The 23,057-nt window shown below is 42.2% G+C and overlaps 5 protein-coding genes across 6 annotated transcripts; 3 read left to right on the top strand and 2 right to left on the bottom strand.

Annotated features, from left to right (window-relative positions):
• The first annotated feature begins 27 nt into the window (after positions 1-27).
• Positions 28-1,237, top strand: LOC9662415 (60S ribosomal protein L19-3). Its single transcript, XM_002990494.2, has 4 exons — positions 28-176; positions 242-364; positions 736-1,078; positions 1,136-1,237. Exons 1-3 carry the CDS (start codon positions 65-67, stop codon positions 1,053-1,055), a joined length of 555 nt encoding a protein of 184 aa, XP_002990540.1. The 5' UTR covers positions 28-64; the 3' UTR covers positions 1,056-1,078; positions 1,136-1,237.
• A 141-nt stretch (positions 1,238-1,378) lies between these two features.
• LOC9662414 (oxysterol-binding protein-related protein 1A) lies at positions 1,379-4,645 on the top strand. 2 transcript variants are annotated; one of them, XM_024664361.1, is made up of 11 exons: positions 1,388-1,617; positions 1,675-2,263; positions 2,320-2,658; positions 2,717-2,795; positions 2,853-3,298; positions 3,348-3,503; positions 3,561-3,728; positions 3,774-3,914; positions 3,968-4,198; positions 4,249-4,362; positions 4,419-4,645. In XM_024664361.1, exons 2-11 carry the CDS (start codon positions 1,706-1,708, stop codon positions 4,584-4,586), a joined length of 2,400 nt encoding a protein of 799 aa, XP_024520129.1. In that variant the 5' UTR covers positions 1,388-1,617; positions 1,675-1,705; the 3' UTR covers positions 4,587-4,645. The 2 variants fall into 2 exon arrangements, with proteins under 2 accessions (XP_024520130.1, XP_024520129.1); XM_024664362.1 differs by lacking the exons at positions 4,249-4,362; positions 4,419-4,645 and having other exon boundaries at positions 1,379-1,617; positions 3,774-3,919; positions 3,968-4,168.
• Positions 4,646-4,726: 81 nt separating this feature from the next.
• LOC9631522 (aspartic proteinase-like protein 2) lies at positions 4,727-6,983 on the top strand. Its single transcript, XM_024664363.1, has 11 exons — positions 4,727-4,838; positions 4,889-5,230; positions 5,298-5,427; positions 5,476-5,699; positions 5,763-5,990; positions 6,048-6,210; positions 6,261-6,328; positions 6,387-6,480; positions 6,536-6,614; positions 6,661-6,732; positions 6,803-6,983. Exons 2-11 carry the CDS (start codon positions 4,968-4,970, stop codon positions 6,952-6,954), a joined length of 1,473 nt encoding a protein of 490 aa, XP_024520131.1. The 5' UTR covers positions 4,727-4,838; positions 4,889-4,967; the 3' UTR covers positions 6,955-6,983.
• Positions 6,932-9,286, bottom strand: LOC9631521. Its single transcript, XM_002990428.2, has 5 exons — positions 8,726-9,286; positions 7,945-8,397; positions 7,390-7,764; positions 7,271-7,338; positions 6,932-7,198 (listed from the first exon to the last, which is right to left on the bottom strand). Exons 1-5 carry the CDS (start codon positions 9,206-9,208, stop codon positions 7,063-7,065), a joined length of 1,515 nt encoding a protein of 504 aa, XP_002990474.2. The 5' UTR covers positions 9,209-9,286; the 3' UTR covers positions 6,932-7,062.
• Positions 9,287-9,655: 369 nt separating this feature from the next.
• On the bottom strand, positions 9,656-10,717 carry LOC9662413 (ATP-dependent Clp protease proteolytic subunit). The gene has a single exon (XM_002990427.2). The coding sequence runs from the start codon at positions 10,700-10,702 to the stop codon at positions 9,941-9,943; it is 762 nt and encodes a 253-aa protein (XP_002990473.1). The 5' UTR covers positions 10,703-10,717; the 3' UTR covers positions 9,656-9,940.
• Between the last annotated feature and the right edge of the window lie 12,340 nt (positions 10,718-23,057).

Below are 23,057 nucleotides of genomic sequence, written 5' to 3'. Positions count from 1 at the left end.
AGTTAGCAAGTTAAGGCAATTAGGGTTCTAGGAGGGCGGCTAGGGTTTTGAGAGGAGGAGCGCGATGGTGGCGCTTACGCTCCAGAAGCGGCTGGCGGCGTCGGTTCTCAAGTGCGGGCAGAAGAAGGTGTGGCTCGATCCCAATGAAGTCAACGAGATCTCCATGGCGAATTCCAGTAAGTTTGCGGTACCTCATTTCTAGATCTAGTCTCCTCACGCTGGAAATTTCTGTGTCTCGCAGGGCAGAACATCCGGAAGCTCGTCAAGGATGGGCTCATAATCAAGAAGCCCCAGAAGATTCACTCTCGCGCTCGCGCTCGCCGCGAGCTGGAGGCCAAGAGGAAGGGTCGCCACTCCGGCAAAGGTGGGTTCTTTTAGCTCGTACTGGATTTGTTCGATCTGATCTAGTTTTCCTTCATCGAATTTGTTCTTTGTTTTTTTATGTTTGAGTTCTTTTTTGATTGAGTCTTGGTTGTTTCTTTTGACTTCTTGGATGTTTTGATTGGTTATCACTCTGATCGATTGCTGGCCTGGTTCTTAGTTGATCTGGATTTTGTTTTCTTGTCTTGTTGATTTATTCTTAGTTTTGTCACTTTGATCGATTGCTGGTTTTCTCGGGTTCTTAGTTGATCTGGTTTTTCTTTTTCCACTTCTTTGATCCTCTTGGTTCGATGATTATTTCTCGTTTTATCCAACTTTTCTCTGGATTTTCTCTTGACTGACGCTGGTTTTCAGGTAAGAGACACGGTACTCGCGAAGCCCGGCTTCCATCCAAGATCGTCTGGCTCCGGAGGATGCGTGTTCTTCGCCGTCTCCTTCGCAAGTACCGCGACGCTAAGAAGATCGACAAGCATATGTACCACAGCATGTACATGAAGGTCAAGGGTAACGTTTTCAAGAATAAGCGCGTCCTCATGGAGAACATTCACAAGTTCAAGGCCGAGAAAGCTCGCGAGAAGACTCTCACCGATCAATTCGAGGCCAGGCGCGCCAAGAACAAGGCGACGCGGGAGAGGAAGATCGCTCGCCGGGAAGAACGATTGGCACAGAAGTAGAGTTCCTTCATCACTATCAACATGTAAGTTTTTTCGTTGATCTTTCTTTGCAATTTTGCTCACTCTTTTGAGCTCTCTAGGAACACTGAGCTTGTGATGTTTTGTTCTCGAATGGAATCGTATTATGACTATAGTTTGTACCTTCTCGAAGAATACAAACAATTCGATAAACTATGATGTTCCAAGGCTGTTCCTTCTCTTGGATTCGAAGATATTCGCTTTCAGAAGAGAGGATATTCGCATAAGTTCCACCGTCGATGACCCTTTAGATTCCGCTCACATCTGGGCCGCTGGCTCTGGGCTTAGCCGACGGTGGGCGATTGAACCACGTTTTTAGGACGTATTAAGCAGTGCTCGCTCGTGAGTCCGTGTTGTTGGGAAGCGCAAGGGTCGTTGCCGAGCCGACGCCGACGCGCGTCCAAGCATGGATCTGAGCGATGGATCTGCGCTAGCCGGCGGCAGATGATCGCCAGGAATTCCGTGGCGCCGCGGCGTGGATCGCCGCCTGTGAATTGCGCCAGGGGAATTCTAGGGTTCTTGGAGCGGGATCGCTCTCCCGGAGGTAAGTCGGGCGAGGAATCCGGATTCCTTGCTCAATGTGGATTGCGTCGTGGTGCAGATTTCGGTGCTGGAAATTCCGTGCGTGATTGATGATCTCGTGCTGCGTCGCCCCCGCGGAGAAGAAGGCGGCCTGCTCAATGGCGAAGCCGATGCCCGGGCAAGGTACTCCATCCAGAGTCAATGGCACGCAATTCAAGCCACCGCCGCCGATTCTCACGGATCCCAGCAGCTCCTCGTCATCGAAATTCTCCGAGCAGTCGCCTCTTGTAGCTCATTCCGGGGAGCTCAAGCATCTAAAGCTACCTCCATCGGGCGAGCTCTCGAGAGCCCCATCCCGAGCTCCATCCGTGAGCGTGGAAGTGAACGAGATGATCGAGGGGAGGAGCAGCGCCGCGAATCCCAACGTGGCTGGAGTTCTCCACAAGTGGGTCAACTTTGGGAAGCGGTGGAGGTCGCGATGGTTCGTACTTCACGATGGTGTTCTCTCGTACTACAAGGTTCACGGACCTGATAAGCTTTACGTCAACCAGGAGCTCCAGAAAGGTGTGCGTGTGATTGGAGACGAGGCACAGAAACTCATGAGAAAGCCCAGGAAGCACTGGAACGAGAAGAGACCGAGAAAAACTTCTGGTGATGTTCATCTAATGGTACGTGTTTCTTTCTTCTTTCCACGATAGACTTGTTCTTTATTTTCTCCCTCCAGGTGGCGTCCATTCGTAAGAGCAAATCCGATGACAAGAAGTTCTACATCTTTACCGGAACAAACTCGTTGCATCTGCGAGCAGAATCAAGGGACGACAGAGCTACTTGGCTAGAGGCACTGCAGGCTGGAAAAGATCTTCTTCCGAAGATAATTTGCCTCCAACCGCACGAAGAAGACTCCATCTCGACGGACGGATTAAGGAAAAGGCTAATCGAAGCGGGCGTCAGCCAGGGAGTCATCAAGGACTGCGAGAACATAATTTTGACGGAGTTTAGGGAGAAAGTAACGCCACTTCAGCAGAGGTACCTGTTTTTGATGAACAGGTTGAATCAGCTAGAGGTGGTACTCCTTTTCATCCCCTAGATCGTGCTTATGCTTTTTGTCTTACTTTTTCCAGGCTGAAAAGGTAGAGCTAGAGACAACAGTAGTGGAGGAGTCTCGGAGTCATGAAGACCAGCCACAGGAGAGAGATCACGGTATGGAAAAACAGCATGTTAACCATGCTTAAGTTTTGTACTTCTGTGTTATTGTAGGCAGTGAATCGGATTCGGAGGAAGACAACGGCAAAATGCTCGATGCGGAAACTGATGACGACGACGACTTATATTTCGACACAGCCGAATCTCTCTCAGGCTCATTTCGGAGTCCATCGTTTCTTCACCGTCAGTTATCAGCTGATCCTTTAGATGGAGAAGACTCGCCTGTACTCAGCACCCCCAGAGCTGTACTTCCTGATCCAGCTATGGAGCTGTTCAGCCAAGACTATCCCATCGTTAACAGACGCAAAAAGCTACCGGATCCAAAGGAGAAGGAGAAGGGATTCAGCCTTTGGTCCATTATCAAAGATAATATTGGGAAGGACCTTACGAAAGTGTGCCTCCCGGTGTATTTCAACGAACCAATCTCCTCGTTGCAGAAGTGTTTCGAGGACCTGGAATACTCTTATCTTCTTGATAGAGCGGCCGTTTGCGGCCAAATGGTAAGCCCGCCTCCTTGTGATTTTCTCTTCTTAAAAGTTCTATTTGCAGGGTAATAGTCTTCTGAGAATTTTGTACGTCGCAGCGTTTGCAGTTTCCGGGTATGCATCCACAGATGGTCGAATATGTAAGCCGTTCAATCCTTTGCTAGGAGAAACGTATGAAGCAGACTATCCTGATAAGGGAGTCAAATTTTTCTCCGAGAAGGTTAGCTAGTCAGCTTTTTTCTCTGCTACTTGATACTGATTTTCTTCGTCTGTACAGGTCAGTCACCATCCAATGGTGGTAGCCTGTCACTGTGAGGGACGTGGATGGAAACTCTGGGGCGACAGCAATCTAAAGAGTAAATTTTGGGGGCGTTCAATCCAGCTGGACCCCGTAGGAATTTTAACCTTGGAATTCGATGACGGAGAAGTTTTTCAATGGTCTAAGGTAGTTCAAACGGCATTTGGATTGGTCTAACACCGTACTTGACAGGTGACCACATCAATTTACAATCTCATACTAGGAAAGCTTTACTGTGATCACTACGGCACAATGCGCATTCAAGGAAACCGCGACATGTCCTGCAAGCTTAAATTCAAGGAGCTGTCTATAATTGATCGTAATCCTCATCAGGTCAGGTATTCTATTTCTCGTTTTAAGATAAAGTGCTGAACCTTTCTTTCCAGATTCATGGCTTTGTCTATAACAAAGCAAATAAGAAGCTGGCAACGCTTTTTGGGAAATGGGACGGGAGCATGTATTACGTGAACGGAGACCTGGCGACGAAGCCGCGAGGTTATGATCCTATGTGCGAAGCGGAACTGCTTTGGGCCCGTAACCTGCCTTCGGATTATCCTACCAGATACAACTTAAGCTCTTTTGCAATAACGGTCAACGAGCTCACACCAGGACTCGAGGTCTTTCAAAGCATTTATTCGCTCAAGTTCTCATGGTAAAACGCGTGCAGGAGAAGCTGCCACCAACAGATTCCCGACTGAGACCTGATCAACGACATTTGGAAAACGGTGAATACGAGCAGGCTAATTCCGAAAAGCTGCGGTTAGAAGGGAAGCAGCGGAGGGTATGTTACGGTTTTTGCATCTTCAAGGGATGCTCATTCTGTGTCCGTGGTAGCAGGCTAGGAAGTTGCAGGAGAGAGGCTGGCAACCTCGATGGTTTCACAAGGACATTGGATCGAGCACTTTTAAGTACATAGGTGGGTACTGGGAAGCAAGGTCACAGGGCGACTGGAGCAACTGTCCCGACATTTTTGGACAAAGCTTGCCCGATGATGGGTCTGACTGAGGCTCGATCCCGAAGGATTCTTCTTCAAATTGATAAAAAGATACGTCAATTTTGTTTCTCATATTTCTCGGGCGCTTGCATGCATGCAGTTTCATCGGCTTCCCATGTTCTTTCGCTCGAAAGTTTTAACATTTGCGTGTCTGTTTCTTAGCCGTTGATGGTAGATGGTTTCAGATGAATGGCCGGTATTATAAGTTTCGTGTTCAGACGACGCCATCCCTTCGTCTCTGCATGACCGCGGATCTAAACGAGGTAGCATTGCTAATTTTATTTCGTGGCATTGAAAAGCTTTTCTGCGACAGCAAGCAGGCTCCCAAAAAGTGATCGCTCGCAGGAGAAGAATCGAGGATTGGATTAAATGACTCGGTAACAGAACCGGCAATGGCTTTGTTGGCTGTTTTGATCGTCCTGTTGCTGTGCTCGGTGGATGGCTTCAGTCGACGTATCAACAGCATGCCTGGTGTGTTCGAGTTGACACACAGGTACTCAACAAAGCCGGGTTCAAATAAGAGCACGAATGGAACGGGCATCACGCACGAACATATGCAGCTGCTCAAGGCTCACGATCGGGGACGCATGGTCAAGCTCAAGTCCAGCGCGGTCTCGTTGCCAGTGGAAGGAGTAGCAGATCCATATATTGCTGGGTAAGTAACTGTAATAACTGTCATACGATTTTCTTATGTTTCCACTGCTAACTATAATTTCTGGCAGCCTCTACTTCACTCAAGTGCAGCTGGGAACTCCTCCAAGGACATACAATCTTCAAGTGGACACTGGGAGTGACCTCCTTTGGGTTAATTGTCATCCGTGCATTGGATGTCCTGCTTTCAGTGACCTCAAGGTGAGACGAGAGTATTTGTGAACTTGTGATTGATGAGGCTCTGTGTAGATCCCGATTGTTCCGTATGACGTCAAGGCCTCGGCAAGCAGCTCCAAAGTTCCTTGCTCGGATCCGAGCTGCACCTTGATAACGCAAATCTCGGAGTCCGGCTGCAACGATCAAAACCAGTGTGGCTATTCGTTCCAGTATGGAGATGGAAGCGGGACCCTCGGATACCTCGTGGAAGACGTTTTGCATTACATGGTGAACGCTACTGCAACAGTAATCTTTGGGTTTTGATCTGTATCTCTTGCCTCAATTCTGGCGCTTTCACTTACTGGGAGGTGGTGTTGTAGGTGTGGCTTCAAACAATCTGGCGATCTTTCAACTTCGGAGCGAGCACTAGATGGCATTATTGGATTTGGAGCAAGCGACCTTTCTTTCAACTCACAGCTCGCTAAGCAGGGAAAAACGCCGAACGTTTTTGCTCACTGCTTGGACGGGGGAGAGAGAGGCGGTGGCATCTTGGTTCTCGGTAATGTGATTGAGCCGGACATCCAGTACACGCCGCTGGTTCCATACATGTAAGTTTTTACTCAGTAAGAGTTTCTCTACGTTATTTCTCACGAACCAACTTGCAGGAGCCATTACAATGTCGTGCTACAAAGCATATCCGTCAACAACGCCAACCTCACTATCGATCCCAAGCTCTTCTCCAACGACGTCATGCAAGGGACAATCTTTGACAGCGGCACGACACTGGCCTATCTTCCTGATGAGGCGTACCAAGCGTTTACTCAAGCGGTAAGTCTTGTGGTAGCACCTTTTCTACTTTGTGACACTCGTCTGTCAAGATTGTCGACGCCGCTGCTACTCCGCCCATTGGGGTCACAGGGAACGTATGCTTCGTTGTTCGCGGCAGGCAAGCTAATAGTTTTTATCATTCCGGAGAACTGATGAACTCGCTCGAAAACTTGCAGCATCTATAAGCTGTTTCCAAACGTGGTTTTGTACTTCGAGGGCGCGTCAATGACCTTGACACCAGCGGAGTATCTGATAAGACAAGCTTCTGCGGTATGATGTAGCTTGTCTCTACGTTGCTTAATTGTGTAATTTATTTGTGGAACAGGCCAATGCTCCAATCTGGTGCATGGGATGGCAATCGATGGGATCAGCCGAGAGCGAGCTTCAATACACCATCTTTGGAGGTATTTCTTTTCCTCCTCGGCGATGACTGCAACCTCATTTTCACAGACTTGGTTCTCAAGAACAAGCTCGTTGTGTATGATTTGGAGAGGGGGCGAATTGGATGGCGTCCTTTCGATTGTAAGACCAGTTTCTTTCTCTTGTTTAGACCAGATCTTTGTGACGCATTGCTGCTCCATTTTTTTTCCAGGCTCGTCAACCGTGGACGTCTCCACCGACACGGGGGTGAAATCTTTTGGTGGCAGTGGAACGTTTATTCGTGGCCAAGCTTCTGGCAGTAGTAAACTCGGGCAGAATGTTTTCTTGGCACTCTTGACCATTTTTTGTGTAATTGTATTGTGATTTCAAGTAAAAAAAGACCGCGTTTCCAACTTACTGTCAAATACAAAACGTAGTGGAAAGAAGGAAAGAACAAAAAAAAGAAAAAAAGAAAGAAGAAACACACAAGGATTAAGGCCTGAGAACGAGCCCATCGGGGCCGAGAATGGGCCTCCCTGCTGACAGCAAAAGATTGTCACGAACACCGGCTTCCACATTTCGAGTTTGCTTCACGTACTCGAAAAAATCGGCTACTTGTCGAGCATATCTAGCAAACAAAAAACAAAGAGGAAGAAAAACCACGTTTGTGATCAAAGAAACTATGTGTTTTTTTGCTTACTCTGCTTTGGCCTCCACGTCTTTGCTGAAGTCGATCGAAGCCTCGCAGTCGAGGATCAATGCCGGGACCTGAAAAGAAAGCTTAGAGCTTGCAAACACTTTAGAACTTTTTCTTCTCACCTCCCGGATGGAAGAGTGGACGTGATCGCCTTTGAGGTAGAAGACGCGGTCTTTGATCCTGGGCGGCGGCTGGTGGAGAGTTGGAAGCCACTCTTTGACAGACATGACGCTGTTGGGGGACGGCGTGGTTGGGAACAGCCACTGCTCGTGCTTCTCGTGGAGTCCCTTGAGGTAGTCGAGCGTCACTTTCTGCTCCTCGGGCCTCTTTCGCATCTGGAGCCGCCGAAGGCAAGCGTCTGGACTGGCTCGCAAGTAGATGAATCCGTCGGGAACCAAACCGGGAAGCTCGGCTACCACCGGGTCGAACCACGAGTCGTAGATGCTGATCTCCATCTCGCTCATCCACTTTGCTTCGTGCACGGCACGCACAAACACCTGAGCAAGCGACATACCAGCGTAAGTTACTACATCACGAAGAAACGAAAAACTCTTGGCAGAAGTGAAGAAAAGAACAAAAAGTCTCGTAAAAACACTCATTTCAATCAGTCCAGAAGAAAAACTACGAACTAGAAACCAAGCAATGCAAGAGAGCTCAAACAAAACTTGAGAGCTTACCATCCTGTCGCTGAAGACGCTCCTCTCCATGAGCCTCAAAGGCTTGAGTCCATTCGCGGATTCACGCTCTTGCATCAGCCGAGTGACGAACACGTAGTTCTGAAAAGTGTAGGCGTACCGCGACGGCTCGGCGTAGAAGGCGTCGAGAACATTGAAGTGTTCCTTCCCGACGTCCTGCCACTTCCCAATCGGCTCCGGGACAACTTCCACGAGATCTCGCAGCTCGAAAGTCTCGTTTGCAATCCGCTGGAGGAAGGTGGTCTTTCCAACGCTGATGTTGCCTTCCACACAGAAGGTGAGCCTCTTCTTGGCCTGCGAGGCTTGGCCGCTGCTCTCCAGCTCCTTGTCCACGGCATCCTTGATGAAGGAGGCGATCACATTCGCGTGATTCTTGTGTACTCCCACGGAGGCAACAAGGTATTCCACCAGCTTCTCGGTTCCACCAGTACGAAACTGGAAACAAAGAAAAACGAAGAGTAAGTTTTAAAATGATTGAGAACAAATAGATAGAATCTAGCGAGTCCAGCCCCTTTTAGACCATGCATGGATACGTTTTGATTAACTTCAAGAGATCAAAGCCTCGAGAAAACAAAGAAGCCCAAGGACCAAGAGAGAAATCTACAACTGGAAGCAAACCACAATCTAGCTCTCGGCCTGGTTAACTTAAAAAATCAAAGACAAAGAAGCCTAAGGACCAAATCAATCCAAAAATCTCTCCAAGCCCAGCAAACCAGTAGCTCTCTACTCAAAACCAAGGAAAAGAACTCTAGACAACGCGTACCTTGTCACGATAGAGCTGCTTGAGCTCCACAAGCTTCCCTATTCCCTTGGCGACGAGCTTTTCCATATTCCTAGGCCCAATGCCTTTGACAGTGAGGAGGTCGGGCAGAGGAGCGGCCGCCCTTCGCCTCCTCTCAATCGCCGCCCCCGCCTTGCCGGAGCGCTGGATTTGCTGCCCACTGCTCTCACTGGATTCACTGGATTCCTCCTTGCTGCTGGCGCCATCGCCCACATCCAAATGCTGGCCCTGCGCGGCGGCGATTTGCGAGCAACGGCGCGTCGTGGACAAGAGCGGCGATGCAAAATCCCTAGAAGAGGAACAAGGAGAAGAGGAAGAGACGCTGCGATTGATGCTGCTGCTGCTGGCCTGCGCGAGGGATTTGCGTGGGAGAAAAGCCTGGAACTGGAAGGATTGCGGCGGCGCCGACGATGGGAAGGCAATGCTCGTCGTCGCTTTCATGAGCGCTCGCGCGATCCCTGGCATCGCTCTCGCTCAAAAACCCATGGATTCAAAACCCCCCAAAACCCTAATGCCAGGGTTCTTCCTTTCTACTGACAAGGAGGATAAAATCTATACACACATTCCAGGAGCTTTCAACAATATATATACATGTTTTTGGGGTCATGTAGCAATGGTAGAAAAACTATAGCTACCTAGTAGATCTTAGAACAAACACAAACACTTAATCGATCGTTGAAGAATTCAATAGAAAGCATGAAAACTTTATGTTTGAGGTTTCTCTTTTTTCTAAGCCTTGAGTCTAGCAAAGCTTTGCATTGCATTGGTCTGATCCAGCCATGGTTTTTTACATGCCAGTGCTGGCGTTTGAGATCTTTCTGGTAGCGGGCTGGGCGCTAGTCTTGCTATGGCTCGCTATAATTCAAAGATAGTATTGAGTTCTTCCCCAAAATATTTAGAAATATGGAGCTCTTCCTTAGAAATCTTCTTTATAAATTGCCAAGAACTAACCTCACCAGTGTTTGCTAGAAGAGCTTGTAAATTACCTAGAAGCTGAAATACAAAAATTGCTAGCTCCAGTGACAGAGATCTCGCGAACCAAACCATCATAATCATTCCCTTACACAAAAAATTGTGTGGAGCATCCTCCAAGACTTCTGGAGAAACTCTCTTTCCCTGATCCAGTTCTTCCAGATCTTCCACTCCAATCCCTGGGAGTGTGGAGCTATCCAGAATCAAAGAGCTCACTCACTCACTTCACTTGGTAGAAGGAGTGGCAGTGGCACTCGCCTTCTCACCACCAGCGCCGCCACCCTCCGCCGCCGCCTTCACCCCCACACTGTCCGCCACCAGCGACTCCGGCCGCTGGACAATCACCTCATCGATGAGCCCAAACTCCTTGGCCTCCTCGGGCGACATGAAGTGGTCCCTCTCCATGCTCTGGTCGATCTTCTCGATGCTACTCCCCGTGTGCTTGGCGTAGAGCTTGTTGAGCCGGGATCTCATGTCGAGGATCTCACGCGCCTGGATCGCGATGTCGCTGGCCTGGCCGCTGGCTCCCCCGGATGGCTGGTGCACCATCACCCTCGCATTGGGCAGCGATCGGCGCTGGCCGGGCTCCCCCGCCGCGAGGAGGAGCGATCCCATGGACGCCGCCTGGCCGACGCACAGCGTGCTCACCGGGCTCCGGATGTACTGCATCGTGTCGTAGATCGCGAGCCCGGCAGTGACGACGCCGCCCGGGGAATTGATGTAGAGGTGGATGGGCTTGAGCGGATTCTCGGACTCCAGGTAGAGGAGCTGGGCGACGACGAGCGAGGCGGTGTCGTCGGCGATGGGGCCGTGGATGCAGACGATGCGCTCCTTGAGCAGGCGCGAGAAGATGTCGTAGGCGCGCTCGCCACGGGCGGTGTGCTCGATCACCATTGGGATGAGGCCGTAGAGGCGGCGCTGGTGGTGATCCAGCGCCGGGGGGGAGAGAGCGCACCTCGCGGCGTGACGCCATAGCCGGGACGCCATGAACCCTAACCCTAATGCCCGTACAAAACGGTCAAAAGGGTCAAGCGAAACACAAATTTAATCTAAACCGTTGAATGTATGCTCACCTTCTTTATCTTTTACATAACAAGTTAATTTCAGACATTTACAAAATAAATATATTTGATCTAAGTATAAAAATTATTAAAACAATCTCTAATATCTATATATGTTATACATATACTATATTAGTGGCCACAACACCATCCTATTTGCACTATTCACAGGGTCATTTAATTGGTGATATTAAGTAACTTCTTGTTGATAGTGTGCTTTTGTTCTTGATTTCTTCATATGGAGGTTGGTGGTGAGGATCAAGATCCTAATGGCTTGAGCAACAGCTGGTTTGATGTTTACATAACTTCTAGATGAGGTGTAACAATTGTTATAGCACTTGGTTGCCCCTACATACACATAGTATATACCCAATGTTTGCATCCAATACAGAGGATTAAATTTAGCATATGTAATTTAGCATTTCTGGATGGATATATTATGGATGGGATGACACTTCCTCCTTGTTAGCATTCAAAGGCTTGTTGACAACCATGCAAGAAGGCAACAATAAGATTTGCAAACTATAGTGTTGCATCTCCTTGCAAAAATGAGGTCACCTCTGAAGTTAGGGTGGCAACATGGTGAAATAACAAATTGATTTGGAGGATGAGTAAGATTGTTCTATCATGTTTATAGTTTTATGGAAGCTTTTGTGATAAGACATTTGTCATTATTATTACTCACAGTATGGAGGAAAGCTTTCATTCTCCAATGCTCTGCAGTGTACCTTAAGTCTCTATGGATATTGATCCCACCTCAATTGCATTGCAGTAGCTTCAAATTCTGGTGGCTATGGCAGTCGTGGGGGTTGTAGACATGGGCGTGGGCATGGACACAGTCAAGGAGGAGGCTGTGGGTGTGGACTTTGAGCCATATTATTACAATTGTTAGGGTTGAGGATATCATTGTTAAGCTATTGTATCTCAAAACAACAATAGTAATGTTGAAATGCTTCATGTTAATCATTTCTATAACTAATAAATTCCAATAAACATACCTTATTCTTCTCCTCTTGCATGCATGGATAACAAGATGTCTCTTATTACCACTCTCTTTCCCAACTTATAATAAGGAGTTGATGGAGAACAAATGATTAATATTCTCTAGTCTTATTTATGATACCAAGGTGATGGTCTTAAGATTGGTGGATCTTAGCTTTATCTCTTTTGTCTTGCATTTTATGATCTGTAATTTGGAATTACAAGAGGTCTTGTGTTCTCAACCTTTGTGAATTGTTTTTGTTAATTAAAAGTCTTTAGTCTGGTTGTTGTGTATAGTATATGTACCTTTGCAACTTAGGAAATATATGCACACTCTTTTGTTACATTAGATTTATAATATCATTTTGGGTGTCAATTTGTTGTGCACTACTAGAGTTCAATTATGACTTTGAGAAGAACCTCCTCACTATTCCAGGGCATCCTTCCCTTATTATTATTAATTGTGTTCATTGAAACTCTATGATTGTTGTTGAAGATCTTCAAACTCTTAGATTCTCTCTTGCAAAATGGGGTTATAATGTAAAGAAATTTCATGCTCATTTCCCAAAACTATTTGGTCCCATTAATTAGACTAGTCTAATATGTGAACTTGGCATAATATTCCTACTTTAAATATGCATTTTAATTAGAAGCAATCAAAGAAAATAGTTTGAGAATATAAAAGGAAAGGGTATATAAATAAAAGTGCTCCCCTTTTTTCAAGCTTTGGAATATATGAAATTAAGCGTCCTTGAGTTTGAGTAACATAAGTCCATAAATTGTGAAGCAAATGAATAAATATGTGACAAAGATGTGATAAAAATGCTTGACTTAGGAGTTATTTGTAAGTAGCATAGTCTATAGATGCTTTATTTCATTAAAGTGGAACTTATTCAGTAAAGTGGGACATTAATTAGCATGTGTCCACATGCCATTTCCTAGTACTTAATTAATATTTATTAATATTTCTATTAGTTTTTTAATTTATTTTTTATATTTCACAATATTATAACACAAAATCATATGAAAAGTTTTTAATTTATAAATTATAAAGCTAAAACTTCAATTTTTTATTGTTGTTATAAAAATGGCATGTGGCCACACACCATAAGTGGGATAATGAAAAGTTCCACTTTAACGAAATAAAGCATATAGACTACTCGGCTACACCTGCCTTTGAATAATATCATAGTGGTAACTCTTATCCATTCTTGCAGGTTGATAATTTAATGAAACAATTGATATTTCACAATATAGGAATTAACATATATCTATGAATCCTATTAATGTGGTAAAGACAAGATTTTAAATTCTAAAGAGTTTGTGTAAATTCCACTAATGCTATATAGATTGATGGGAGCACTTGCAACATTTTAAGAGATGATTGATGACTTATCAAAAAGCTTTGAGGAGTTTCTATGAGCCTATCTAGATTATTTATTGATATAAATTGATGGCATATAGCAGGGTTGTTTGCAACATGTCAAATGGGTGTTTTAATAGCTTGAGAAGCACTTTCTAAAATTAAAACACTTGTATCAAAAATTTCAAATAGCATACTAATCAATTTATGAAAGATAACTCAAAGAATATAAAGTATTATCAATTAAAATTAAACAAGAAAAATACTTGCAAATGTATCATTTGAAGGAAATAACATCTCAATCTATCAAAACAAAAATTAACAACAACCAACAGAATATATGAGCATCACAAGGGCCAATAAACACTCATTTATGCTAAATATTGCATTAACCAATTTAAATAGATTCCAGTCAATAATAAAAAATAATTTGAGTTATTTAAGTAAGCATTAGCAATATCCTACCAATATTTCAACCAAGAAAACCAATTTAAAACAAACCACAAAGAATATTAAATATATAAAAAGCTAAAACCCATCAAAGAAAATGATTAACTATCACTAAAGATCATCAATAACCCTATCAAAAGAGATGCATAATCATTATTGATAAAAAATCCACTATCCTATAGAATAACAAATTAGCTATCACTAATAATAATTAAACATAACTTTTAACAATGATAATCAATTATTATAAACAACAATCAATTATTACCATTAATTGCTAGTGTAAATCCCTAAATTTTAACTTCATGGAAGGTCATCCAACCCAATATTATCAAACCTAAGAACACTTCACCCCAAATATCCCAAAACTTTTAACCGATTGGAAAAGAGGGTGTATTCTTTTTCCTTCTATATTTAAATTTAATAAATTGTTTCTCAAGTTTTTTTCTTTAGCTGCTTAAAGCTAGATATAGAAACTAATTTCAACATTGAAGTTAATAAGCCAAAATGCCTTTCCCGACAACTTTAATAAATGGAATATTAAGTATGAAAACTCATATATATTCTATATTGTGAGTGCTTGGGATTTAAGAATAGATATATTAATTGGGGTTTAGATCCTTGCTTATATATAAGAATGGATGGACCAGATTCAATCTCAAATGGATGGTCCAAGTACTATAATTAGTGTATTCTCTAGCTAAGATAATACATGTAATTATAAATTTTATACTATCCTCCCCTCCGGAAGATGAAAAGTGATGATAATAAGTCAAGTGAAACATCTGGAGCTCTTGTTAGACGATTATACACTACCACAAAAATTTGAAACTCCCATAAAACCACCAACAAAGTTACTAATAACCATGACTAAAATAAAATCCAAAGCCATAGCATAAGTATTAGTTGACTATGGAACCTTGATGAACTAGTTGCAACTCTATATATAATTCCCAAATGCTCAAACCAACCACATAACTATAATTTTGAATTGGGGAGGTCAAACTCACTTTGTTCATCCTCCACATTTTCCTTATTCCCTCTTTGAAGGAAAAAATGTTTTGAAGCATTAGCTTCATTTGGAATTGCTAAGCTTGTCTTTATTCCCCCATCTATGTCCAGACTCACTCCACTATAGCATTCGTTCGGCCTCATATGTCGGGGGGAAATATTTCATTTGGACTCACTATACTCATTTTCGCTCCACAATCCATGTCATTTATCCTTGCTCCACTACCATATGCACTCATCTTTACTCCATTGTTGGGGGCAAACTCCTATCCATCCCCTCTACCCCCTCCTTTGAAGAAAAAAAAGTTTGAAGTGTCGGGGCAAAAAAAAGAAAATAAGAAAAATTGAGGAAAAACAATTGTGAAAGAAGAAAAAGTGGATAAAGAAGTATTAGAAAAGGAATTTGCAATAACATCTACACTCTCAAGGGAATATATAAATTCCTTAGCAGCAATAATAAAACAAAAGCTCTCAAAGGCACTCACAAGTGGGGATATGCATTAAACTTGAAATTTTACCCAAAGTCACTCAACCCTTGGAATAGGGGAATACTCAACACTAAAACTGATCAAAGACTCTACCAATGAAACAAAAACAAGATTTTAAACTTTATGGACACACTCAATATCTAGATTAGTATGAGGAAGACAAAAAACACTTAACTCAACACTGGACTAAGAATGAGAATCATGAGAGTCACAAATGATCGACGTGTTAAGAGAAGAAAACACTACAGATGAGGAAAAAATACTAAGAACATGAGAAGGTGGCTTAAGCCGAGAAATAAAAAAAGGTTAGAAAAGAGCAGAAGGGAAAGAAAAAGGATCAGATGGCAAATTGAAGTATTGATACCTACCCTGTGAAATCTCCACTTCATCTCCAAAACTATCTCTATAATAATCAAGCTCATTATCACACTCTAGAATCCACTTGAGCTTGTACACATCATCTTCCCATAAACTTGATCCTCAAACATTCTCCAAGAATTGGATTGCATTATCCATAGCTTGCCAATGAATATCATGATCACACTCGACATCAACAAGAGATGGCAAAATGCCAAGAACAGGACAAACTATGTAATCATGCAAAAAGTTAATACAAATCTAAATCTAAAAGAAAATTAAGAAATAAAAATAAAAAAGCACAATCCCAAATACTAAAGCAAATCATTGCCAAAAAACTTTGCCCTTCAGGGACAAATTGCAGTGGCCCTCACCTCCACCAATATGAATGCTCGGGATTTAGAAATAGGTATATTAATTAAAGTTTACATCCTTGTTTATATACAAGAATGGATGGACCAGATTCAATCCCAAATGCACAGTCTATATGTTATAGTATTATAATTAGTGTAGTACCTAGCTAAGGTAATACATGTATATACATATATATATATATATATATATATATATATATATATATATGTATATATATATATATATATATATATATATATATATATATATATATATATATATATATATATATATATATGTATGTATGTATGTATGTATATGTATATACATATATATGTATATATATATTGTCTGTCTATTTAATATAATATTGACATATTAATCTCCCTCATCTCTAACATCCAAACATAAACTAATTGAAATATGAAGGTCTAACATATGTCTTTTCTTCTATCCCCTCAAATCTGACTGTTATAAGTTTAATAAGTTTGATTTTAAAAGTTAGTAAATTATTCTTTAAAATATAAATTTGACCTTAAACAAATACATTTGATCAAAATTGTTTAGCTGAGCTGCAACCATGGCCATGACACCTGCTATGATAGCATTGCCAACTAGGGTTTAGTTCCTAGCATGCAGCTTGACAAGGCTTATAGTTATGGTTGTGTGGCTTGTGTTTATAGGGATTGCAGCCATGGCCATGGCAATCATAACTATATAGCTTTTTTGGCAGCCATGGCTTGGTGTGCAACCATAGGGGCTTAGGCTATACATCAAGGAGTGTAAGTGGAGAATGGGCTATACAGCTGTGTGGATGGCATGGTTGTTTATGGCCATGGTGGTAGCCTATTGCCGCCACTGCACAACTAGCACTACAAGTGGTGATCAAAGGACACAACAATAAGTTCTCCTTTCACCTTTTTATTATTTTATTTTATTTTTTCTTGCTAACAACACTTTCTTTTGGATTTTTTTATCTCACAATCTGGAAAGGAAGGAAATTGGTTAAGCATTATTCTTGCTAGTTCAAGTGGTTGGATTCATTAATGATCAAGAAGGTACACTCTTCAATAAGCCATTGTTTAAGAGGTTGTCTTTGGTTTTCTTGCAACTGTCTAGACCGAATGTAGAGGACTTATTTGGATGTCATTGTTTAAGAGGTTTTGGCATGGCAATTCATAATCAAGAAGTTTTTGACTTCTCAAAAAATCTTATGAGTTCCATTCTCTTCTGTTGCGATTAGATTTTTCATATTATTAAATTAAATTAAAAAATATTTTTATAATTAGATATGAATAATAAAAAAATTTAAACTAACTAATTCTTAAAGACTTTATTACACTCACATACATAAACCTATTTATATAAACCCCATACATATGTTTTACCTTCCCCAAACCCATATGCTTTTATGATATTAATTTACCATCCTAAACCTATATGAAAACCTGAGTATTTTATGAGGTTTTACACAATATTTATCAAGCTAATCCTCCAAAATTTATATATATACAATGGCTAAAGTGTTTTATACAAAAGGATTGAGAATCCACATATTACAACTTATAGATTTATTGGTGCTTTTTGTTTATATTCCTCCATCAAGTAAAGAACCTTTTATCCTTGGTTGATGTGATGGCTAAAATGTTATATAAACAATAATTATCTAGTAAATTAAAATTTTATATTATTATTATCATAGTAAAATTTTAATAGCCGAACTTAATTGAAAAACTCATGAGCTCTTTGTGACCACAGGCTCTCAACAAGTGTGGATATTGAAACTAGTTGCACATTTATTTTCCCAACTTCACCATCAAACCATAGGGCAAAGAAGACTTCCTTTCTACTGATTGTTCAAAGGTTTCCTCATGCCCTGAAAAAAGGATAAATTTTAAGCCACCAACCTAAAGGATAAATTTTGTGCATGTATATATAAGGCTGTGATTTCCAATGATCTATCACACTAAGCTATTCAAGAGAGATTAGAGATGGTATAACAATAAAAATGCAAATGTAATTCCTTTCAAATCCTAACACTATCATTAATTATGCATATCTCATTAATATTTAAAAAAAAGACACCCCAAAATCTTCTATGAACGTTTTCTCTTTAACCTTGATTTCCCATATCTCTTTAAATATATTTAAAAATAAGATTCATAATATGCATAGCAACAAATTACATTTTATCTTAAATAATTTTATTTCTATGGAATCACACAAAATCTCAGGTATTTTACGAAGGAAGATATTGCTTTCAGAAGCCTCAAACCTTACATAGCTTTTCTTGGACTGAAAATCAAAATGGTGTCCAATATATGAGACATGTTTGGGGGCTACCGTTTCACTCTCCAAACGTATTCCATCTCCTGTAATTTCCCGCCTTCAAAGATCAAGCATCCTCATCCTCGCACCACTACAAATAATTTCTTCTCCCAGACTAGAAGAAATTATATTGTATCATCACAGATAAATCCCTAAATGAGAACTCGCCCCAGACGTGAATCGATACCACCTTATCCTCAAAAACCACTGGGGTTAACGCAAATCCCTCAGACAATCCTTTTTCTTCCACCCAGCAAAATTGCCCACGGGAGAATGTCAAGACGCGGTTATTAGAAGTTCACAATTTTGTAAAACCGCCCCTCACCTCTGATGCAAATGATCCTATGACGAAGCTCCAGTACCAGCTCGTTCTTTCTGGATTTTGGGGATTGCTTCCCAGTTACCTAGAAAGGGATTTCCAATGTAGTATTGATGGTTGTGCTTGGAGATCACTAGGTTATCTCTAAAGGTGTAGGAGTACATGTCAAATGCATAACCGTCATGCTAGAGTCCGTGATGCTTGCGTAGCACGAAATTACGCCACTGTCGCAATAAAGCTTCTTGAAACTTGGCAAGCTTAACTGCTTGCACACTCTCCTTACCAATAACGCTTGAAATAGGAAGCTTTAGAAAGATCGCCTCTACTCTGGTGGATGTTTCTCATTAGAGTTTTTTAAAACTTTGTAATCAGTTGCAAGGAATTTCTTCTCTCAGACTAGAATATGGGCCTGTAACCCTATTGTAGAATCCCTAAAGGAGAACTCAATAACCTCAAATTTATTTCGTGGACAAATAGTCCCATAGGAACTGAATCCGTGGAGATCATGGCAAACCAAAATGGGATTTGGTAAACGTCAAAATTAAATATTCTTAGAATATGCTAGCTGTTAGACCCTAGAGATCATATTCCAGTTTGAAATGTTGTTACAGTTAAAATGACTCTTTACACTGTTTGCTTGAAAGAAACAGTCAATTGAGGACAGTTATAGAACTTCTTGGAACTTGGCAGGCTCGCGACTTTGTTGTCAACAAACCCACGGTTATGCAGGGACTTTCTGCAATTACTTTTTGAAATTGACAGCGTGGCTATGGTTTTGGGAGTTTCGAGCATGGGTAAGAAGCATGTCTGCAATTTCTAGCTTGAGTCTGAGTCTGATTTTCTAGATACTTTCTCTTCCACCTCTCGCGATTCGTGTTATTTGATGCCAATGATTGTCCCATGCCGTTGGATCCCTCGAAACAAGACCTCGTGGGCTCCTTCTTCATGATCCGATTTGGCCGGAGGATCACTGGGGACGTGCCCGGCAGTGGCCTCATCTACGTTCGCAACGAGTGTATGGAGCTTTACCAGAAGTTCCTCGACGAAATTGACAAAAATAAGAACATACGGAAGCTTTACATTGGGAATCCAGGCATCAGCAAATCGCTCACAGGTCTCCTGCTTCTCTTCCTCTTTGCGGTGACAAGACGCTACACGACCGTCTATTACTATGAGAAGGTGGCTCCAGGGAAGTATTTCCTCTTCCGGGATGCCAAGTTTCAGTCGGTTCTCGGTGACTGGATTGCGGCGTCCAAGTACCTTGGCGACAAGAACACTATCTACATCCATGATGGGGGTAAGATTCCGGCTACCAGCAGTATTGGTGCTCGTGCCCTGCTGATAGCAAATCCCGATAAGAAAAACTACAAGGAGTACATGAAGGTCTCGGGAGGCTGTGAGGTTTTCTGCGGTCGGCTATGGTCTACAGAGGAGTTGAAGGAGTGCTGGAAGCATGCACACGCAGACGCTGAATTGGCATGGGGCGTAGTTATGCAACACATCGACATCGTTGGTCCTATTCCAAGGCTCGTGTTCCGGGCGCCAGAGATTTTCAAGACCGTCGAGCGTGATGTGAGGAGCAAGCTGAGGCACAGTCAAGATATGCTATTGCTGCTTTCGAGGATACCCTGGCACGATTTGGACAGCAAACAGGGGCTCCCGATGCTTGTTCACTTGGACAGGAACGGCGACGTGTCCTGGAAATGCTCCAGAAAGATCGCTTCGAAGTTCGCCAAGGAGCAGCTGCTGCTGCGGCTTGAGAAACAACACTGGACAGAGGTGGTGAACCAGCGGGGTAAGCGGATATTAACAGATTTCCGGGCTACTTTGGTGGAGCTACTCATGCACTTGACCTTTCCGAAGCATTTCGTCGGCTTCGAACGCATATCTTACTGTGATAAGCATGTGTCGGACGAAGGCAGTGCGAGTGAGCTGCTGGAGGCGGGCAAAATGGACGGGCTGCATGTAATCCTTTATTGCAACATTGCGGAGCTGCAGGAGAAGCTTGAGATGTGCGTCAGCCATGGCCATGCAGCAGCCTACTTCTGGTCCAGGACGAAATCGGAGGCTGCCATCGACAGTTTGTACGTGAACTTCAGCACCAAGCGTGCGTACCTTCTCCAGGCGAACGTTTGCAACATGGATCAGGTTGTATCATGGCATGCGCTCAAATCTTTGGCGGCTCTAATAGGGATTGATGTCAGGGGACTTTACTTCATCGTACCGGGAAGCGATTGGAAGAAAACACGTAAGGTCGAAAGTGCAAAACCAAGTCCAAACATTTGCCAGTATAAGGTGCATTTTGATTTGCCTGATGATGATTTGCAGAAGATCCATTCGCTGAGGGACTATGTGGACAAACATAGTCACTATGTGGACAACATCAACTATAAATCATAATCATATGGTTTATAATATTCTTTCATTGAATATGAATATCCCTAGTGAATCAAATGTTTAGTATTAATTAATTTAGATTATAAAATAGTTCATACTTCAAACCTCATCACCTATCCAGGTGCTAGGATAGATGCTGCTTGCTGGGCTAGGCTGAGGTATTGAGAGGGCGTTGTGGGAGTCGGAGGTCAGTGATGGAGCGTTGTCAAGAGGCACTGCGATTTGACCCTGCATTTGTCATTTTAGGGCAGACAAGGTGCGTCATGGCTTGACCTCTAGATTTCTTCTGAGGTATGCCTGTTCTCTTGCTCTTTTGCCATAGGTGGGAATCACAGTTTGTTGATGTGAGGTAAGAAGAAAGAAGAGATTTTAGTGAGTGGGGCTCATAAAAATTGAGAGAGTGATCCTAGATCCCTGTGTTTTTGGTTTGGATAGGATGAGGATGGAGAGGGAGAAAGATTGTTTTGACAACACTCTCATGTTTGATCAAGCGAAAGGGAGTGTTAATTAATCAAAAATCAATCTAAAATAAATGAAACGCATCAATCTTGTCCTGGTTTCAATACTCTAGCCCCTTGACATTATGGGGGGCAGAGGGGAGGGGCAGTCAATGGGGAGTCAGGGGAGCCAAGACAATTGACTAATAGACATTTTTATAATATGCATTACTGCTTAAAGAACATATCAATTTTTATTGTTGTTTTTCAATATGCTATGTAATAATTTAATATTTTGTGAGGTCCAAGTGTATGGCTACAATGCCGTATATTAATATTAGTGTAATAGGATTTTGGTAGCTGTCAGATTGGTTTCCATCCAGACCATTCACTCTTTTGTTGCCATTAATTTCCAATGTAGCTCTCTTAACATTTTAGTTTTGTACTATGATGCTTAGAAGATTTGCATATGACTCCTGTATATAATCTAGGGTTTTTGAGTTATGCATATTTTCTATATTCCCTTTCCATATTCCATGCATTCACATTGGTGAAGATGAGAGGAGTGTTTAGATTTGGGATTTTGGTTTAAATATAATTTTTTTTCTATTTTCTTTCTTTTGTTCTTTTCTTTCGAGATTTTGGTTTAAATTTAGCTTTTGCATTATCTAGATCTCTTTTTCCTTCTTTTCTTTTTCATTTCATTTTTTTTTTTGCTCTTTCCTTTTCATTCATCCTCATGGCAAAGTAGCAGTCTCCTCCTCCTCCTTTAACTCTAGAGTAGTAGTTGGTGCAATTGCTCAATGCCATGCAATTGCAGTTGAACAACTAAACTTAGTTAATGGCAGCATTCATGACACGTGGTACAACTCCTCTTTCTCTTAGTGCCAATCTTCACATTCGGCTAAAGTTTTTTTGTGGGAATCATGGGATAACGTGTACCATTGGTGATTGCCATATATCATTTTTGGGATGATGCTCAATATTTATATGAGTTTCCCATGTGTCTCCAAGGGATGGCACTGTAGTGGTACAATAGTTTGAGCACAGCCACTTGTGGGGATTAGAGTATTCTTCCGAACGTCTTTAAACACGCAAACTAACATGTTGACAATTTTGATGATGCCTTCCAACAATTGCATCGTCTTCATTAAGGATTATCTAAGTTGGTGATGCAATTTGGCAATTTGGCATTCCAAAGCCTCTTTCTTCGTGTGGAGCTAAATATGTCGAAGTGAATCAAGTTAGGAATGTTGTAGTTAGTGCTTTATCAAGATCTTATAAGACTTGTACATGCATTTGCTTCAGCCACTCTTGACAATGCCTTTCTTTTGGCACAATATTATGAAACATCGCTTCTTCCACTTCTCGTTGCATGTTTTTTATCTCCACTTCTTGTGGGAAATGGTTCTATTCCAATGGAAGCTGATACTATTACTCCTTGAGTTCAAAGATATGGGTGAGGATGTGGTTGTGGCTGTGATGTTTGCTATTGGGTGTGTGATGAAGTTGGTCACACTTATCGGTGTTGTTGGCATTTTTTGGATTAGTAGCCTCCATTTCCTAGGTGGAAACCTTGGTGTCAACAATGTCCTATTGGTGTTGCTGCAGTGGAAAGTTTAGACATTGAAATGCATTTGGGAAACGAGAAGTCACACAAGTAATAAAGGGATTTTGCGTGAATAAATCAGTAACCCCTTCGTCTTTCTTTTGGGAGTATCATTAAGGGATTCACTCGGCACTAATTCATCCAACTTTCCAAACTCATTTTTATAACAAGGGGTTTTTTATTATTC

The sequence above is a fragment of the Selaginella moellendorffii genome, unplaced genomic scaffold, assembly GCF_000143415.4.
Source record: "Selaginella moellendorffii unplaced genomic scaffold, v1.0 SELMOscaffold_109, whole genome shotgun sequence".
NCBI classification, from domain to species: Eukaryota; Viridiplantae; Streptophyta; class Lycopodiopsida; order Selaginellales; family Selaginellaceae; genus Selaginella; species Selaginella moellendorffii.
This window is presented reverse-complemented; position numbering and strand designations above follow the sequence as displayed.

Coding starts and splice junctions, on each gene's coding strand:
- LOC9631522 (XM_024664363.1), top strand. CDS start 4,968: ATGGCTTTGTTGGCTGTTTTGATCGTCCTGTTGCTGTGCTCGGTGGAT. Junction 5,700..5,762: donor ACTGCAACAGTAATCTTTGG/GTTTTGATCTGT, acceptor GTGGTGTTGTAG/GTGTGGCTTCAAACAATCTG. Junction 6,481..6,535: donor TGATAAGACAAGCTTCTGCG/GTATGATGTAGC, acceptor TTTGTGGAACAG/GCCAATGCTCCAATCTGGTG.
- LOC9631521 (XM_002990428.2), bottom strand. CDS start 9,208: ATGCCAGGGATCGCGCGAGCGCTCATGAAAGCGACGACGAGCATTGCC. Junction 7,339..7,389: donor TCCACTCTTCCATCCGGGAG/GTGAGAAGAAAA, acceptor CTTTCTTTTCAG/GTCCCGGCATTGATCCTCGA. Junction 7,199..7,270: donor GACGTGGAGGCCAAAGCAGA/GTAAGCAAAAAA, acceptor TTTGTTTGCTAG/ATATGCTCGACAAGTAGCCG.
- LOC9662413 (XM_002990427.2), bottom strand. CDS start 10,702: ATGGCGTCCCGGCTATGGCGTCACGCCGCGAGGTGCGCTCTCTCCCCC.
- LOC9662414 (XM_024664361.1), top strand. CDS start 1,706: ATGATCTCGTGCTGCGTCGCCCCCGCGGAGAAGAAGGCGGCCTGCTCA. Junction 3,915..3,967: donor TTGATCGTAATCCTCATCAG/GTCAGGTATTCT, acceptor CTTTCTTTCCAG/ATTCATGGCTTTGTCTATAA. Junction 4,363..4,418: donor TAGAAGGGAAGCAGCGGAGG/GTATGTTACGGT, acceptor CCGTGGTAGCAG/GCTAGGAAGTTGCAGGAGAG.
- LOC9662415 (XM_002990494.2), top strand. CDS start 65: ATGGTGGCGCTTACGCTCCAGAAGCGGCTGGCGGCGTCGGTTCTCAAG. Junction 177..241: donor GATCTCCATGGCGAATTCCA/GTAAGTTTGCGG, acceptor TGTGTCTCGCAG/GGCAGAACATCCGGAAGCTC. Junction 365..735: donor GGGTCGCCACTCCGGCAAAG/GTGGGTTCTTTT, acceptor GCTGGTTTTCAG/GTAAGAGACACGGTACTCGC.